We start from the raw sequence: 17,658 nt of genomic DNA, 5'->3' as shown, positions 1-17,658 counted from the left end.
CTCTTTTACCTTAGGGGTCTGTTTTCCCCTTGAAATTTAACTGCAGCGGTTGGGATTTTCAAAATTTGCTGATTTTCTGCATACTTGTCAAATGGTTATGCTTTGGTCATTCTGTTATTACCCCCTAGAAACTTCATTCCCGCATCTTAGATCTGTCGTCTGGGGATTTCCTTTTAGAGATAGAGAATAACAGAAGTTTGATACAATCACAAAGTGCTGATGTTCAGGTTCATGTGAGTTTTCTTGTGTTTGATTTCTTCATTTAGCACATCCTTATCTCTTTGTGAAGTATGACTTAATGGTTGGAGGGAGCAATAAAGCTCATCCTTGAACTAGAACAGAGTGGAAGGGAAGAAAGCAACATTTTCCTCCCTTTTCTGAATTTCACTATCATTTCTTTGGCTGAAGTAGGAAGGAAAAAGTGCCATTCTATGCGAAAAGGCATAAATCTTGGCAGTGTCCCCAAGATACCTTTTTGGATATTGATTACATCTCAAAGTTTCTGAGAAATGGTCAAGGAGCTTTTTATTAAAGCTGGTACACCATATTATTCATCCTAGTTTTATGATATATTATGTATGAACTTTTAAAAATTCATGGGCTCTGCAATTTCTTCCCCCTTTTTTCAGTTGGGCTTAGCTTTGTGCTTATTTGGAAAAACTTTAGCCACAGTGGCTTTCATGTTGCATTGAAAAAAGCTAAAAAACAAAAATTACATAAATATAGAACTAAAGCAAATGGGAATGGAGAACACACATTTTATCATTACGAATAAAAATTCAGCAGAAATATAGTTTGTTAAAGTATGATAACATGTATCTAATTGGAAGTTGAAAGAACAATTGTTTCAAAAGTTCAGGATGATATTAATGCCTACCTTGTAGTCTGCAATTTAGCTTTCAGATGAGATTATTCCAACCACCCAGTTTTACCATGGCAGTAGATGAATTCAAACAATTGTCTTTCCCTCACTACTTAATAATTATGTGTTTAAATTATAATCCTGATCCAACTTTTTTTACTCTGGTCTTATTAAAGATGATAGTTTAAAATCCATGATTAGAAAAGAGAAGTTATGAAATGCAAATTAATAAACCAATGAACAAGTTAAATATATGTAATTATTGCACCCAAGGGTAATTTTGGAGAGCTCTTAAAGGAAATTCAAGGAAGCTATTAGAATGCTGTTAGGAAGAAAATTCAACCCCAATAAGAAAAAAATTACCAGTACCATGTAAAAATCTGCAGTTTAGGAAGACATCCACTGATATATAGGATATTGTTCCAGTGTTCTAATCTTATGTATAATCTTCTGTTGTCCAGTCATCTTTCCTCAGTCAAAATAGCAAGAGCGAGTTATTATTGTATTTGTATTCTGCAAAGTATGCAAATATCCCCCCACTGGTACAAGACATAGGAAGAAGTGGGATGCAGCCTTAATTTTTCTGTATTAATGCTTCTTGGATCTTCATCTGTGAATAATTATTCTTTTCCAGTGTGCAAGGGGCTAGAGCGCCATGTTTGTGCAATGTGGATACAATTACTCTTGTCTTTATGGGAAACTCACCAGGGACCTGCAGCCAATGACTTGTGTTTTGGGACTAATACAGAGACCACACTATACTAATACTGCTCTGTCAAATCCACACTACACACATATATATATGCAAAGTCTAAGCCTCCCTTTGAAAATAAAACGGTTACATATATTCTTATTTACAAACCCCTTCTGTTTAATGGGTCTTGTTACCGTATAGTGAAGATACACTTATTTTATTAGTCATTGTTTAAATGTGTAAGCAGCTTTTCAGATATCTTCCCCCAAAGCAGCATTTGCAATAGCATAAAAATAATAAAACAAATGCAATTCAAATCAGCTTAAAATATTAATCGTTATATTGAAGAAATCAAAAGTTGCCTCATGCAATCCACCCACCACATTAATTTGGACTAGGAGTACAGGATCCCCATAAATGTGAAAAACAACACATTTTTAAAAGATATTATTTTACCTGAGATAAGTCCTCTCCAGGAATTTCTAGATCCTCCAGCATGATCCAGTAGTCAACTTCCACTGGATGTTGTCCATAGAACCCCACAGGAAGACCTCAAGAATCTTAGAGAGGTGTTCCCTAGGGTAAACCTTAGTTTCCTTGAGGAAGATGGCATAGTGTTGCACTGGAGAACCTGGAGATTTTGAAATATTAACCAAATCTTAATAATCAAATCTAGATGACCTAATGTGACAACAACCTCATGCAAGTCTTTAAAAGCATAAGGGACAGAACAGAGCCTTTTGGTCATATCATAGGTTAAAGACATAGACCATGAAAGATAACTAAGGTGGGGATGTACAACCAGGAAATATGAGAATCAAGTTAAGTTCTGGAAAGGCAACTCAGAATATTATTATAATGATCTATGGCCAATTCAGGGGATTGTCAACTTAAGAAACAAGCCAACCTGCATAAGCCCTGTCCTCTTAGTAACTACATCTCTTGCCTTGAGAAACCTATCCTCTTATTCATAATGGAGGGATACATGCTTTACTGTTGCAGGTGGTAAACTACTACCCAGGGCAGAATTTAGGACAAATGAGGCCCTGTTCTAGTTAAGTGGACCCTTCTTTGGACCCTGAAGGAGGTAGGCCCAGTAAGCTTACACTGCCTGCTTTGTGGCACATTCCCATAGATTATCAGCTCTATTGTTAGTCTAGAGCTGGAAGAAAAAGGAAGAGGGGCTGACCAAGGGCAAGATGGATGGTATCCTTGAAGTGATTGGCTTGACCTTGAAGGAGCAGAGGGTGGCCATGGCTGTCAGGGAGCTCTACCGTGGGCTGAACCATGAGATCACAAAGAGATGGAAGTGAGTGGAATAAACAACAATAATCATTAGTACAGAATTGCTCTTAAACAGAAAGCCTTCAAATTTAGAATTGCACCACATAATCAAAGTCCATTATATTTTGGGGGGAGGAGAGGAAGGTGCCCCCAGCCCCGGGCCAACGAGACCCTGTACTTAAGCACATCTGAGCACAAAGGCAAATCCGGCACTGCTGGTACCAGCGGAACTCTCAAAGGTGACCAATGTAAAAAATGTTGTGAAAGTGAGAGCTGGCCCATTTTTCTCTGGGGGTGGCAACAAAATTGCTAGACTATTACTTCATACTGATCGAAGAAGGAACCTCTTAAGCCATCATGTGAAATTCTTCTCAAAGTGTCCCGGCTAAATGGGGCCAAAGAAATTGTCTTTTTCCATGGTGGCCTCCTGTGTCTGCAATGTCCTTCCTTCAGGGCAAGCCTGTTTGCGGTTTTGTGGTCTTTGCAATGCTAGATTAAAGTCTTTGTTAAAATCTGTACCCACTGTTGTTGTTGTTGCTATTTTGTTATGAACCACCTTGAGTCTCAATTTGGAGAGAAAGGCAGGGTATAAATTTAAATTTTTAATTTTTATTCTCTTACACAGTTAAAAACTGTCTGAAGTACTTACAGATCTTAGTACTCTTATGCCTTGGTCTTTTTGTTTGTTTGTTTGTTTTTTATACATTGTGGTGCTTACATTCTTTGATGTGGTTTTATCTTAGTTTTTATTATGTGCTGTCTTCAGCTGCTGTTTTATTGGTTGTGTTTTTGTATTTTTTATGTTTTGCACACCTGCCAGAGAACACATGTTATTGAGTGGTCTAATAACTCTGGTTATCAAGTGCAATAAAGTACATGGTTCAGAAAAAAAGAAGTAACCTTGTAAGGCACTCTGTGCTTTGCGGTTTAGAGCCAAGGTGTGCTTATTTAAAAAGAGAGGTGGTTAGTGGGCATGTATTAAAACCCAAGTAAGATCTTTTGTCTCCCCATTGCTGAATCTAGGAACAACGAATAGCCATGACTTTGTCTGCTATGGTCAAAAACAGATTTAGCACAGTAGTTCTCACCTGTGTTTTGGCCTACAACTCCCAGAAATCCCAGCCAGTTTACCAGCTGTTAGGATTTCTGGGAGTTGAAGGCCAAAACATCTGGGGGCTCACAGGTTGAGAACCACTGGTTTAGTAGAACACCATTGGGTTGAAACAAAAGTGCTAAATATTAGGTGATGCATGTTAATTAAAAAAATTGAAAGAGCAGTTTTACCTAGTATATACTGGTAGGATCTAAGCTGGCAGCAACTAAGCAAGAAAAGGATCATAGGGTTGTGGTAGACAGCTCAATGATACATTTCACATCCTCTTTGTGCATATCCCATCTTGAACATAAAGAAAAAAAGAATTGAAAGTATTACTGGCGGTATCATAGTACTTTTATACAAATCCACAATGCTTCCCAAGTTATTTAACATGGGGAAAAGACAAATAAAGGGAAATATGGCATACTTGTATAAAATTATTTATGGTGTGGGGGAGAAGCTGATAAGTAACTTTTCTTCTTCTGTCAAAAACTGAGGTCATAGGGTGCAACTGAATGAGGAAAGATTCAGGACAAAAAGCAGCATTTTATATAGTTCATAAATTGTGGAATTCACAGCTGCAAGATGCAGTTGTGGGTGCTAAATGGTTGGGAGGCTTTAAAAGGCAATTAGATACATTTATGGGAGGGTAGGGCCATCGATGACTACTAATCATCAAGGCTCTATATATACAGTATTCTACTATTCCTTTGCATACCCGAGTGTGAAGTGGAGGGTGCATTTATGTGAAGGTCCTACTGTATGATTTCTTGTGGTAAAATCGATGGCCACTGTGTGAACAGTATGATGCAGTAAATGAGCCTTTGGTTTGCTCTAACGTAATTTTCCTTGTGTTCTTAATATAATAAGGAGCATTACTGCCTTTGTGAGTAGAATTTGCCGTGTGTACCAATTCCCACTGTCTTCTGTAAGGATGAAAGTTGATGCTCACACACAGAACAAGCTTTGTGTGTGTGTTTTTTTCAGGATTCTGAACATTCACCCCCATCCACATAGTATGGCAACTTCAGGGAAGGAGTATTTTCTTTTAAGAACATCTTCCTCTGGAAATGAAGATAGAAAACCTTTTTGTACAGAAGTTTAATGTAAACACTGACTAGCATTTGAAGGCCTAAATTAGGATGTTGTGCCTGCTATTAATGAGGTAGAAAAGTGTAAGCATCCCGCCTCTGTTGTGCTCCATGGCTGTTGAGAAAAACTGATCCTTAGATTAATGAAATTCACTGCAAAATGTCAAGTAAATGTAATCTTGTTGTTATTGATAACTTTTGCGATGTACCTGGTTGCCTTGAATAGATAGAAGATTTTATGGCATCATATTCATGAGAACTCACAGATGTCTACCCATGTTGAGAAGCAGAATATTTTTTTCTGGAAACAAAATTAAACACTTTTCCACACTTCTGAAAAGATTTCAGGTTTTAACTAAGGCATTGGTCTCTTTTTCTTCATTATTTTCTTCCCTCGGAGGTGGTATTTAGTCACAGAAACTGAGATTGCATTTGGAGAGAACTGATAACTACACAAGTACTAAAGGCAGCCATAAAGTGTCAATAAAAAGCATAAGCAGGAGGCTTCAGCTGTCTGATGGTGACACAAAGATGGATTGTCCTGCATCTGAGACTTCCTTAGACAATGCTTTAAACCAAAATTAGACTGTAATGGAGAGATTCCATTCTCCATGGGCACTCTGGTCGGGACACTAAATTAATTTACCTTGTCCACTTTGTAGGGCCTCATCTGTTACATTGTTGGGATATAATGCGGTTGTCAAGATGTTCTTGTACTTGTTTAACTTTGTTTTCAGTATCTTTCTGAAGCACATTGCTAATAAACACAACATATTTCAAGCAGCTTGTCATTGAAAGCCCAGCTTGGATACTGTGACATGCATAATTAAAAATAGTAACTGGCAAATATTTCACTATTTTAATCTCATAACAAGGGAGAAATATGAGCATTGTAGTTTTAATATTGACTCTGTAATTACATTGTTTCAATCACAGTGAACAGTAAATGTGGTCTGCTAGTTTGTCATCTTATATATGAATACATCAAATCATTTTTAACTCATTAAGTAGTTTAATTTCCATTCTTATTTCAGGAATGCCAACAGAATATGAAATCTGGGGTACCTGCCTTGAAATTCCAGAGCCAAATATATGTGGCTGGGCCTCACCGAGTGTATCCTCGAAGTAGCTGCAGCAGCAGTGAACTCTCTTTGTCAAGTGCCTGCAGTGAATATTCCAGTGGCTCCTCGTATACATGGAATGATGGGAAGGCATGCAGTAAAAGGGTAGGCCAACTCATGTCTTTTGAGTGATACTAGCAACCCTATTGATATTACAGTACAAAGTCTTAAGTCAGTGGTTCTCAACCTATGGGTTCCTGGGTGTTTTTGGCCTACAACTCCCAGAAACTCCATCCAGATTTCTGGAAGTTGAAGGCCAAAACATCTGGGGACCCACAGGTTGAGAACCACTGTCTTAAGTCTATTCAAGAGAAAACTGTAATACTGAATTCTGAATAATGATTTTTAGTCTGGTTTTTAAAGGCCTCAAACATGTTTTGTTTCTCTTTTGGTTTTGTATTTTAATTAAATTATCTACTAGTTTTGTGAGCCCTGGTGGACAGGAAAAAACTCAATAGCAAATTGCACACAGCAACAAGTAATATTGAATTAAGATTATTTGAGAAAAATAATAGAGATTGAAAATAATAATCAATTTGTTAAAATATTTTAAAAGTGTTCAAGTACATGTACTGGAACTTGATTTAAGGAGTAAACATGCCAATGACTTGGAGAAGAAAATTATTTTAGTGTAGGGACTCCATTCTAAGATAGGATAGTAACACCATATGCTGACCTAAACTAGCTACATCTTGGAAGATCAAGTGGGGACTTGTGGGAAGAAAAAGATGCAGAAACTTTGTTAATTTTTATCAGAGATGATAGATAAACATAGAAGGTTGACACTTCAGTTCCCTCAAACTATCTAACTCTATGACTATTACCCTCTGTGGGTCATTCTTCACTCTTCAGAATGGTTTCATTTCCAATGTAAAAATGTGTACATTTTTGACTTATATTTTGACAATATTTGCTTATTATTGCTAATTAAATCTGTAGTAATAATTAAATCGATCTCTTTCTTTTTTTAAAAAAAAAAAACAGTCATCAGTAAACTGGGACAAAAGAATAAGCATTGGTTCTTCGCTCCCTAGCAACCTCTCCAGTCCTGCTGATGATCTACCTCCAACTCGAATCAAGGAAAACCATATTTTGGAAGGGCTAAAGAAACTACAAAAGCAAAAAATATTACTTGAACCACCTTCTCTTATAACCAAATGGGGATACAAAGATTGCATGGATTCTAATGAAGGAATTTACTCCCCTGGAATTAAGTGCAGCAGCCATAAAGAGCAGGCATATTGTACGCCAGAGGAAATAGGAGCCATTTGCATTGAGCACCAAAAAACCTCCCTTTATGATTCTGATTCGCACGAGGATGCAGATGATGAGTCTTCATCTTTAACACTGCTGTATGAAATACCCGGCAAAGACTGTAGGCACTACTGTAATAAATTAACTCACAGTGTTTCTGACAGCTTGTTTAGTTGGGAACCTGATAGAAGTCATTTACCAGAAAGAGGATCTTATTTTAATTCACAGGAAAGGCCTGAAAAACTGACAAGTTTTGTCAATGAATTTCAGTCAGAGGTAAAATCATCCACAAATGTGAAGCAGCCAGTGCTTCGGTTAGATAAAAGTCTTACTAATTTAAGCTGGAGAGACCTTAATTTACACCTTTCAGATACCGATGACAATGAAATCCTGGATGAATTACATATAGAAAGCAGTGATGAGAAAAGTCCTTCTGAGATGTCATTAACGCCCTTTGTTGACAAGCATGAAGAGAACCCCAACGTGCATCTAAAGAAGGAAAATTGCCAGTGTGGATGTTCTAAAAAACAGTCAAATCAGGTACCTGTTCACTCACACATTAGGTTAAAGGCATGCAATTTGGTTAAACAACAAAAAGTTATAAAGAAGACTTCTTCAGAGGAATGCATTACTGTAATATATGATGCAGAAGATGGCAAACCTATTGAATTCAGTTCACATCAGACTGGAATTGTGACCTTAACTAGAGATGAAATTTCAATCAACCACCCATATATCAGGTCCAATGCAGAATACACTGAATGTTTAACTCAGGGAAAAACTATGTTGCAGAAAGCAACAAATGCTAAAAACTTCAGTATTTTGCAAACATGTGATAATGGGACTGAGAAAAAGACTGTTAAGACTAATCTAGAGTGTGAACATGGTCCAGCTATATGCAGCACTGAATGTCCTGTATACTTGGAAAAACCCAAGTTTCAGAATACTTCACCACAAAAATCAGGTTACAGTAATTCTTCCAAAGTAAGCTCTCCATCTTGTGTCCAGGCAAGTAATAATCTGAAACTAAGTAAGATTCCCAGTAGGGGCAAGTTTTCACCACAGAAATCAAAAGTTTCATTGTGTGAAGATACTATAGGCAGCAAGCCCCATTGTCCTAGGATGGCAGAAAAAACTCTCTTGTCCCCTGTAAAATGCCCAAGATTTAGAAAGGTGCAGAGTCCAACTCGAAATTCAGATTCAAAAGTTGACTCGCATATCCCAAAGGTATTCGCCTACTCATCACAGAATTCTAGAATTCTGGACAGAACAGATTGGCCGAAGAATCAACCTCCACAACCAGCTTCAGTGCCTCAGCGTCTTCTAGAACCTATTGACTGTGGAGAGCCTCCAACTAGAGATGTCCATTTTGATTTACCTGCTCCTGAGGCCAGTTCTCCACCACCCCCTCCTCCACCGGGGAGGTCCACTTCCTTGTTGATTAGACCAAACTATGAACATTCTCCAACTGTACCACTTAAAGAAGCTCCAGTGTCCTTTTTCCATAATGTAACTTCCCATCAAACGCAAACCAGCAACCTCCCTGCAACATCTGATGTAGAATCAAATCACTTTCATGAGAAGGAGGACATTTTTACACAAAACAAATGCATATCCAAGCTGTCCCCTGGCACATGCCAAGGGACTCCCAAAATTTTCACAAAGAAAAGTTCTCCAAAAACCTCAAACCAGTCAGTATCCTGTAATAGCAAAGAACTTTGCAAATCTAAGGTTGTTCTCCCAGCATGTTTGTCAGGAGATAAAAATCCAATGCAAACCAAGCCATCATCAAAAGACAATGGAGCGCCTCAGAAACAAACTTTTTCCTCATCACCAGATTGTCACAAAATCATTGGGGAGGCTTTTATGACTCAAATGAGTCCCTCTCCAGTGTCATTGTTATCTCAGGGCAGTGATGCTGGAAAGATACCAGACACAGATCTGAGACCCCATTTGCCTGTGGGACTTAAATTACTCTTAAAGTCTCCTCAGCTCCTCAGAAAGAGCTCCACCATACCAGGAAAACAGGAGAAAGAAAGTATGAATGCAGCCTCCAAATGCTGTGTGAATTCAACTAAACAGAGCCAGGGAGAATCTTTATTTCAAACTACCTTATGTGTAGCAGACATTGAATTAAGAAGTACTGAGAAAGAAATAAAGGACATTTTTCCTACGGAAATTGGTATGGGCCCTCCTTCCCCTGAAACATGCAGCTTTATGGAACAAGATGGATTAGAAAACAAATTAGTGAAGAGGTCTGTTTCTTCCAACTGTAAGACATACTTGAAGCCAGCTCTTGGCATGAATGGAGCAAAGGCCCGTAGTCATAGCTTCAGCATTCATATGGGAGAAAAATCACCTATGCCTTCCACAGAAGGGTTAGGAAAATTTCGGACACAGATTATAACAAATACCTCTGAAAGAGGGAACTCTTTAACCAGGCAGAACTCGAACATGGAAGGATTACAACTTAAAATCATCCCAGGGACAGCACTGACATCAGACATGGTTGCGAGCACAACGAAAACTCCAGAAAGTTCATATTCTAGACAGGTCTCTGAAGAAAGTACAAGTGATTCTACTAGTCAAGTCAGTAGCCCGTGCAAACTGCCATCTCATATGTCTCCAAAGGGGGATTATTTCAACAGCACTTCAAAAAATGAGGGAAACAAATCATCATCCCAGAGAGATGTCCATGACGGAAAAGGCAATGAAATTTCTAAACATCAACCAGTAAGCAAAAAATATGTTACCCAAGCAGAAATGGCATTGGAGTCATCAACTAGTATTTCATCAGAGCAAATCCTGCCACTTCAGAAAAATCTGGACAGTGTGCAATGTCCTCGTAAACATGAAGGAAGCAAGGTGGTACTGCAAGAAGGCTGCTTAAAGGCATCCGAAATCCCGAATAGAGTTTCAGCTTCATCTGTTTTACAGCCTACAATAGAAGAAAAAGTCATGCTGTGCATCCAAGAAAATATGCAAAAAGGACAAGGACAAAACAAACTTCTAACCACTGAGACTAAACAGAAGACAGGAGGACCTTCTATCGCCAGTTGGTTTGGTTTCCGTAAAAGTAAACTCCCAGCCTTGAGTGGTAGAAAAAATGACACTTCCAAAACAAAAATAGAAAAGAAAGAAGGAAAAGGTTTGACTTTTGGAAATAAGCAAACCAAATCTGAAAAAAGAAAAGACAAAAAGAAAAGTGAACAGCACTGTGAAGCAGAAAATGAACTAAATAAAAGAACTCTGAACTGTGGTATTTTAGACAATGTTCCAAAAGGAAAAAAGGTGGCAAAAGCCACACATAATAGCTTCAGTCCAACTAGATGTGAACAAAAGAACAACTCTGCCACCACATTCTCAGGAAAAGATAGCTTTATGAAAGAGCTTTTACACAGGTAAGGGTTTTATGGAATGTAGATTCCCCTATAGATATGTGAAGAAATGTAGGTAGCTCCTGTCATGTGTCACAATTTGCTGAAAAAGAAAAACCTGGGTGAAAATAATAATAATACTATAATTACAACAGCAATAATTAAAAAAAACTAGCAACAGCAACAGATTATTTTCCATTCGAACTCAATTGCTATTGGGAGGAAAACATAGGGAAAATAGTAATAGGGCTGGGAAGATGAGGAATCTTCTTGAATGTTTTTATATGTTTTGGAGCATTAGGCACAATTTTGGGGAAATAAAATATGGGAAAAGGAAGCTTTAGGGAACTAACAGCGTTTTGGCCAGCAAAAGTAAGGGTCATAACCAAATGCCTCTTATGTGATGCACTTCCCCACTTATGCCCAAATCCACTTTTCCATGTGAAATACTTTCAGACCTTCAGAGCTGTTTTCTGGACAATACTAAAAGCTGTTGGGTGGCGGGGAGAGGGGATTTTGTTTATGTTAGTGGGTGTCGATTAGCCCAATTGCAAAAGTATACAATAGATCCAAAGTCCTTAAAAGCCCCAAGGTCCCATCTACATACTTTCCCTGGGCTTGGGGACAGGGGATGACACTTATTATTTATGACCTGTCATAGTGTCAGCCAGGAGACAAAATTAGTCCCAGTTGTCTTTGGTCACCAGTGCTGCTGCTTGCTGAAGCACCAACACAGTCAGGGAAGGGAGGGTGGAAAGGAAGGTATACTCAGCCTTGTAGTAAGTGATATATGTAGATCAGTGGCTCTCTACCTGTGGGCCCCCAGGTGTTTTGGCCTACAACTCCCAGAAATCCCAGCCAGTTTACCAGCTGTTAGGATTTCTGGGAGTTGAAGGCCAAAACATCTGGGGACGCACAGGTTGAGAACCGCTAATGTAGATGGTGCCATTAGAAGTGAAGTGATGTAGAAGTGGAGTGGCCCTTTTTTCTCCTTCCAGAAGTTGTGTTCCTTCAGATATTATTCCACTGCCATCTTACTGAGCATTTGCTGTGGTGTCTAGTGTTAATGGGAACTGTAGACTTTACACATTTCGACTCCCATAGTTCCCACCTCTGGCCTAGAAAACTGAAAGGATAAGCTTCCTCCAGGAATCAGCATCTTCTAATGACTTGACTACCAGTGACTGGAAGAGGGCCCTTTTATAGTAGCATCCCTCATGGAATTTTGTCTTGGAAGGAAGCCACGACTCTTGCTTTATGTCACTTTATATCACTATAACTGTAGTTTAAATTGCAGATTGAGCACCTCATATATGGAATTCCAAAATCCAAAATACTCCAAAATCCACTATTGTCCATATTAGTGTCTGAGATAGTGATACCTTTGCTTTCTGAAGGTTCAGTGTACTTTGTTTCATATGCAACATTATTTAAAATAGTGTGTAAAAAGTACCTTCAAGCTATATATACAACATGTATATGAAACATAAATTAATTTGGGATTTAGATCTGGGTCCCATCTCCAAGAAATCTTATTATATATGTGTAGTTATTCCAACATCTGAAGAAAAACAAATCCCAAAAAATGGAACACTTCTGGTCTCAAGCATTTGGAATAAAAGATACTTGATCTTTATTTGTTTCTTGCACCCTGGTTTCCTCCAGAGTTGTAGTTGAATCCCTGTATCAAGAGAAAGATGGAATAAAAATAAAGCAAATAAACAAAATAATAAATTGTAGAACAAAAAAGTAACAGTAAAAGTAACTGCAAAGCATACGAGAAAGAAAAGCAGGCTGTAAACATTTTAAAGGAACATTTTAAATGCCATATTTTTATTAACTGGAAAATAATTATTACACTTAGGACAGTTCAAGCAGTCAGTGCAATCATAAGGAGTACTGGATTTCATAGGCTGCACAATTTCAGGCCGCAGGCAAGGGATTATATAGTACTGTGATCCCATTCTTAGAAAGGAAACAAAGAAAGAAACATCCCATATAAACATCAGGGATCAGATTCTTGATTAATCTTTTTCCTTAGTTGTGTAGGCAGTGGGCTTTTAAACAATATGGATCTACGTTGAAGCCAATCCTACCACCACCACTTGCAACTACAATGGCATAGCCTTGTAAAAGCGGTACCACATCACTGCCCTGATCATTTCCATCTGCTTTTTGTTAACCAGGTCAGTGGTCTCTGAAATTAAAGAAAAGTAAGTCTCATAAAATCTAGCTGATATTTTAAACCATAGCCTTTTTTAAAGGCATATAACATGCAATAGATTTATTCAAAACGCAGTTTCTGGGCATGTTTTTTCTTTCAATTTGTTCTTCCTAATAAACAAATATAGTAATTTACCAGGTTAATGACATTTCAGACCATCCTAAACATATTCAGCAATAAGCATGAAGTGTTTTTTTATTTACCACATAATCATAGAAGATTTGAAATAAGCCATCATATTTGAGACATTAAATTAATATTGTACCAGAAATTGCAAGTGACAGATTTGATCAAGGCTAGTTAGAGACATTTATCACTCAAAGGTCCACAGGGAGAAAGGTACAGGGAGGTTACATTTAACATTAAAGGAACAAGGAAAGTAGAATGATTGAAGAAGGGCAATGTAATTTATCAGAGGAATCACTTTCCACCTACAGAGTTGATAAGAAAGCAGCCCAGCAGACAGAAACTGGATCAAATAATGTTTCCTACAGGAGCATGTTAAAGGGCAGTTCCCAAGGCTCTTCTCTTCCCAGCGACTCTATTGGCCCTCAAGGAAACCAGAAGAAAAACAGCAAAACAAAGGCGGATATGGAAGTAGCACCAAGCGAGGCGCTGGTAAGCAGTAAAACATTGTTCCATTTTGAATTCATTCCATGTCTTATTCTTACTCTTTACCACGACTAGGCATGTTCCATTATATATGGCAGAAATATGTGTGTCATAGCTGGGGAATGGGGGATTAATATCAGCAGCTGATGGTCTGATTAGAGAATCCAATTACACTAATGTTCTTGTTTATCGTCCAGTGGGATCATCAGTCTGTCTTATGATGATTTCTGATGGCTACCTGTACTTCTCAGAGCAGTGTGCAGATTGGACCACGACTGCCCTCTGCTTTTTTTTCTTTCATGTCTTCAAATTTTGCAATAGCAAAAGTACATACCAATTTAATATTTTTAGGTTGTGATGCATACAAAACATATACATTAGGGTAAAATGTTTACATAAATAGGCCATTGTTTAATGGGGTAAAATGCATGCAAGATTCTGTAGCTTGTAAAATACATCAAAGTAATGCACATTTTGTGCACAAAATGAAAGTAGACTGATTCAGCCATTCCTATTGATAGCATTGTCTGCTGCTCTGAACAACCTTTAGTTTTTCTACACTGGATTCCAAGTCCCTTGCTCATGTTCTTCTTTGTTTTGTTTTTTTAATGTTAAGGAGACCACTTTGTGCTTATCATAGGGCATTTTATGGTTGAGCTCAGTCAATAAATGTAATCTTACTTAGCCATCAGCTTTTCAGATATGGTGAAACACTTTGCGGATTTTGCAAGTGAAAGGGATATAGAAGTATTGAAATAGGAGCACTGATGACAGAAGAATGGATTGTTAAGGTTTTTAAGGGGTAGCCCAAGTAGTCAGATAAACGTGGAGTTTAAAGAATAAATCAATTTAGTATTTTAAAAAAAACTATTTATGGACTTTTTGAGCAACAAGAAATTGAATCATGCAATCATGTGGCTGTGCTTGCTATTAATTTTGGTGGCATTATTTAATTGGATCTCTAATGGTAGAATACAGGTTGAGTATGCCTTCTCCAAAATGTGTAGAACCTGGAATGGTTTCAATTTCAGATTTTCTTGTCAGATTTTCATATGTGAGCACACACACACACATATGAAAAACTGGGAAAAAATCATAATGGATAAAATATCAGAAGGATAGGATTGCAAGAAACATTGATAGCAGATAGCATTCGATACCTGTTCAAAACAATTGTACCTCTAAGTAATCATATACCACTACCATCCATACACTTCAGTTTTGCTTGTCATGGATCCAAATTCTAGTGCTGTGGTTCTCAACCGGGGATCCCCAGATGTTTTTGGCTTTCAGCTCCCATAAATCCTAACAGCTGGTAAACTAGCTGGGATTTCTGGGAGTTGTCGGCCAAAAACATCTGGGGGGCCCAGGTTGAGAACCACTGCTCTAGTGTGATGAGGTCCTTAGGCTCTCATCACACTAGAGCTTGGATCCACTTTAAATCCACTTTAGGGAGGGGGCATTAAACGGCTCAGCTAGACAGGTCCTGGGACTCACCAAAATACATACCCCAGAATTCTGCAGGAGGCAGAAACTGGATTTAAAGTGGATTCATACTCTAGTGTGATGAGGCAGTAAAACAGCTCTGTAAATTTCTGAGCCACCTCTGTACAAGTCTGTGGCACAGGTTGCCATTACCTATGTTCCTGAGATATGTCCCAGCTCCATACTTATTTTTGGAATGCAATCTATATTATATTAAGATTGGGAACTTGCAACATTATGATTACAAACTTTCTTTGACTTTGCTTTCCTTTAGAGCCATATATTTGAAGAGACAAATAGACAATGGTAGTAATTCTCTTTCCATACTGTTGTTCAAATGCAAATTTTATGCCCCACAATTTCCCAAAGCATTAGTACCAGGTGAGGGATTTGGAAAGTGTGCAGTGAAGGTAGTATTAACTTTCCACCTGTTCTTAGCAGCATGGTCACTTGGATGGCTGCTTATAGCACACAACCTGGATCTCTCCATGGCTGCGCATAACATAGAAAAAGTTTCAGCAAACCTTTGTAAGAGTTCCTAATTTGTCCCTTAAGGCTTGCTTTTAGAATTTCATATGGACTTTGCCTTTGCAATTTGGTTCCCAAACCTTTTATGTCAAAATTCCCAGCAGTTTCTTCCCTTCCCACGACAGTTGCTTACATTTTCATGTAAATATAGCCATGGGTAGATTATATACAAGGTCATTTGTTAAGAATAGCTCCAGACTGTATTCTGAATGCATATACACTTGAGAAAACTTTTTCCTCCCTTTCCCCTCTCCCTCTCTTTGTGTCCTGTAGCTCCTGTGGTGTCATCTTTTCTTTGAAAATGTAGATGTCCCCTGCATTATAAAACCACAAATTATAAGCATATCGAAGTCTGCCCTTGCAATGTCACTGAAAGAAATGAGAGAGAATGGAAGTCTGGAAATGTGCAATATGCAGGAAATTCAATCCAACTGATCTAGAACTTTGATAGTGGAGCCGAGTCCCTTATCAGAGCCACTCAATTTAACTATGCTCCATTTAATATGGTGCTGACAGCTTAGGGTATATCTTCACTGTACAGAAGTGTTTTCTAAAAGCATTCTCCTTTTCCCATTCCTTTTTAAACTTTCTTATTATTGTCTAATGGCTCAGTAATTTCCAGACGGTTTTTGTCTCATTTTGTGAAGTCTTTGCAAATGTAACAATAATAGCCATTTAGGACTTTAAGTATATCTTCAAGAAACACACTTCATTTTCTTGGGCAAGTACAAAGATTGTTCTGAATATACATAAATAATGAAGAAATGCTCATTCTCTCCCCGCAACCCCAACTTCTAAGGGCAAATTAGTCACGCTGGAAAGGCATTACCTTTTCTTTTCCCGACTGCACTTTGTTAAGCTGAAAATCAAAGTGTGATTAGGACATTGTTTTTTGAAGATTGGATTACATTATATGCTACCTCTTTGCGGGGGTTTAAAATAAAGACTTTTAATCATTCTTTCTGTAAATGAAATGGGAAGCATTACTATGTTGATGCCATTTGGAGTAAAACAAATGCCTATAATTTGTGTCCTTAATATATATTTTTAAAATTAGAGATGATAACGAGGATGATGAAAGTGACGGTGATGAGAAAATTGTAAGGAAGTTCCATTTATTTTTAACTCATACAACTGAAACTTTTAAAATACATAAACCTTGTGTCTTATTTCCTTTTCTTAATGTCTTTTTTCCCTTTGCACACTTGCTATGAATAAGATTGCAGAGAAGTTGGTAGAAAAAGATAGCTGGAACTAAAAAATGTTTGGTAGTTTTTTAAAGAATATTTTTATTAAACAACAAACATTTTTATAATGTAAAACCACACACAAGGAGAAATTACATACTCAACTAAATAGCTACATAAACTACAACTACAAATAACTACCCTACAAAACAAGTGCAATATAAAAAATAATTAATAAAACAAGAGGGGAAAATAAAACATATGACTTCCAGCTTCTCAGCTAATGGTTATTCTTGCACAGTTATCTGGTTTCATTATCCCTGTGATAGAAACCTCCTATTTATGAGAACTACTATTCTTCAAATCCTAATACTGACAACTTCCCCCAAAGAGTTTCAAATAAGTATATTTTGAGAAAAACAGCACAAAGCATTTCAAAAGCCCTGAGCTGAGATTATTTCTTCTCCCCCCACTCTCAGTAACAATACAAAGCATAACTAGTGATAAGAATTAAAATACCAACCAACACTTGGACTTCAAAACCCATATGAAGTGTAGGTATTTAATTTCACCTCAATAGCAAAAAGAAATGTGTTTTCCGAAAATCCTATCGCTGATATGCCATAGAATTAAATATTTTAGTTTGTTAATTGAAAGCTTTGTGTCTTGTTAACGGATCTCTTAAAATATCAGCACAGTCTGCCCAATACAGTATACTAGTAATTGGCATTTGTATAGAAATCTTTTCAAAGCTACATTGTAATGAAGGAAATGGAACACACTCACATTGAGAAAAATGTATTCACTACAGAAACGTTGCTAGCAGTTTGGAGTCACCTACAA

The 17,658-nt window shown here is 37.6% G+C and overlaps 1 protein-coding gene across 5 annotated transcripts in view; it reads left to right on the top strand.

The window, feature by feature from the left end:
• The window catches only part of nckap5 (NCK associated protein 5), an 856,064-nt gene that overhangs the window by 719,617 nt on the left and 118,789 nt on the right, over window positions 1-17,658 (top strand). For 4 of the 5 annotated variants that reach the window (XM_062975038.1, XM_062974931.1, XM_062974972.1 and 1 more), the window contains 3 exons: window positions 6,062-6,253; window positions 7,133-10,803; window positions 13,441-13,621. In XM_062975038.1, coding sequence (XP_062831108.1) covers window positions 6,062-6,253; window positions 7,133-10,803; window positions 13,441-13,621 — 4,044 coding nt within the window. The remainder of the gene's footprint in view (window positions 1-6,061; window positions 6,254-7,132; window positions 10,804-13,440; window positions 13,622-17,658) is intronic. The other variant, XM_062975005.1, reaches the window with a different exon arrangement.

This window comes from Anolis carolinensis, chromosome 1, assembly GCF_035594765.1.
Source record: "Anolis carolinensis isolate JA03-04 chromosome 1, rAnoCar3.1.pri, whole genome shotgun sequence".
Taxonomy (NCBI): Eukaryota; Metazoa; Chordata; class Lepidosauria; order Squamata; family Dactyloidae; genus Anolis; species Anolis carolinensis.
Note: the sequence above shows the minus strand (reverse complement) of the source record. Positions and strands in the feature narration are given on the sequence as shown.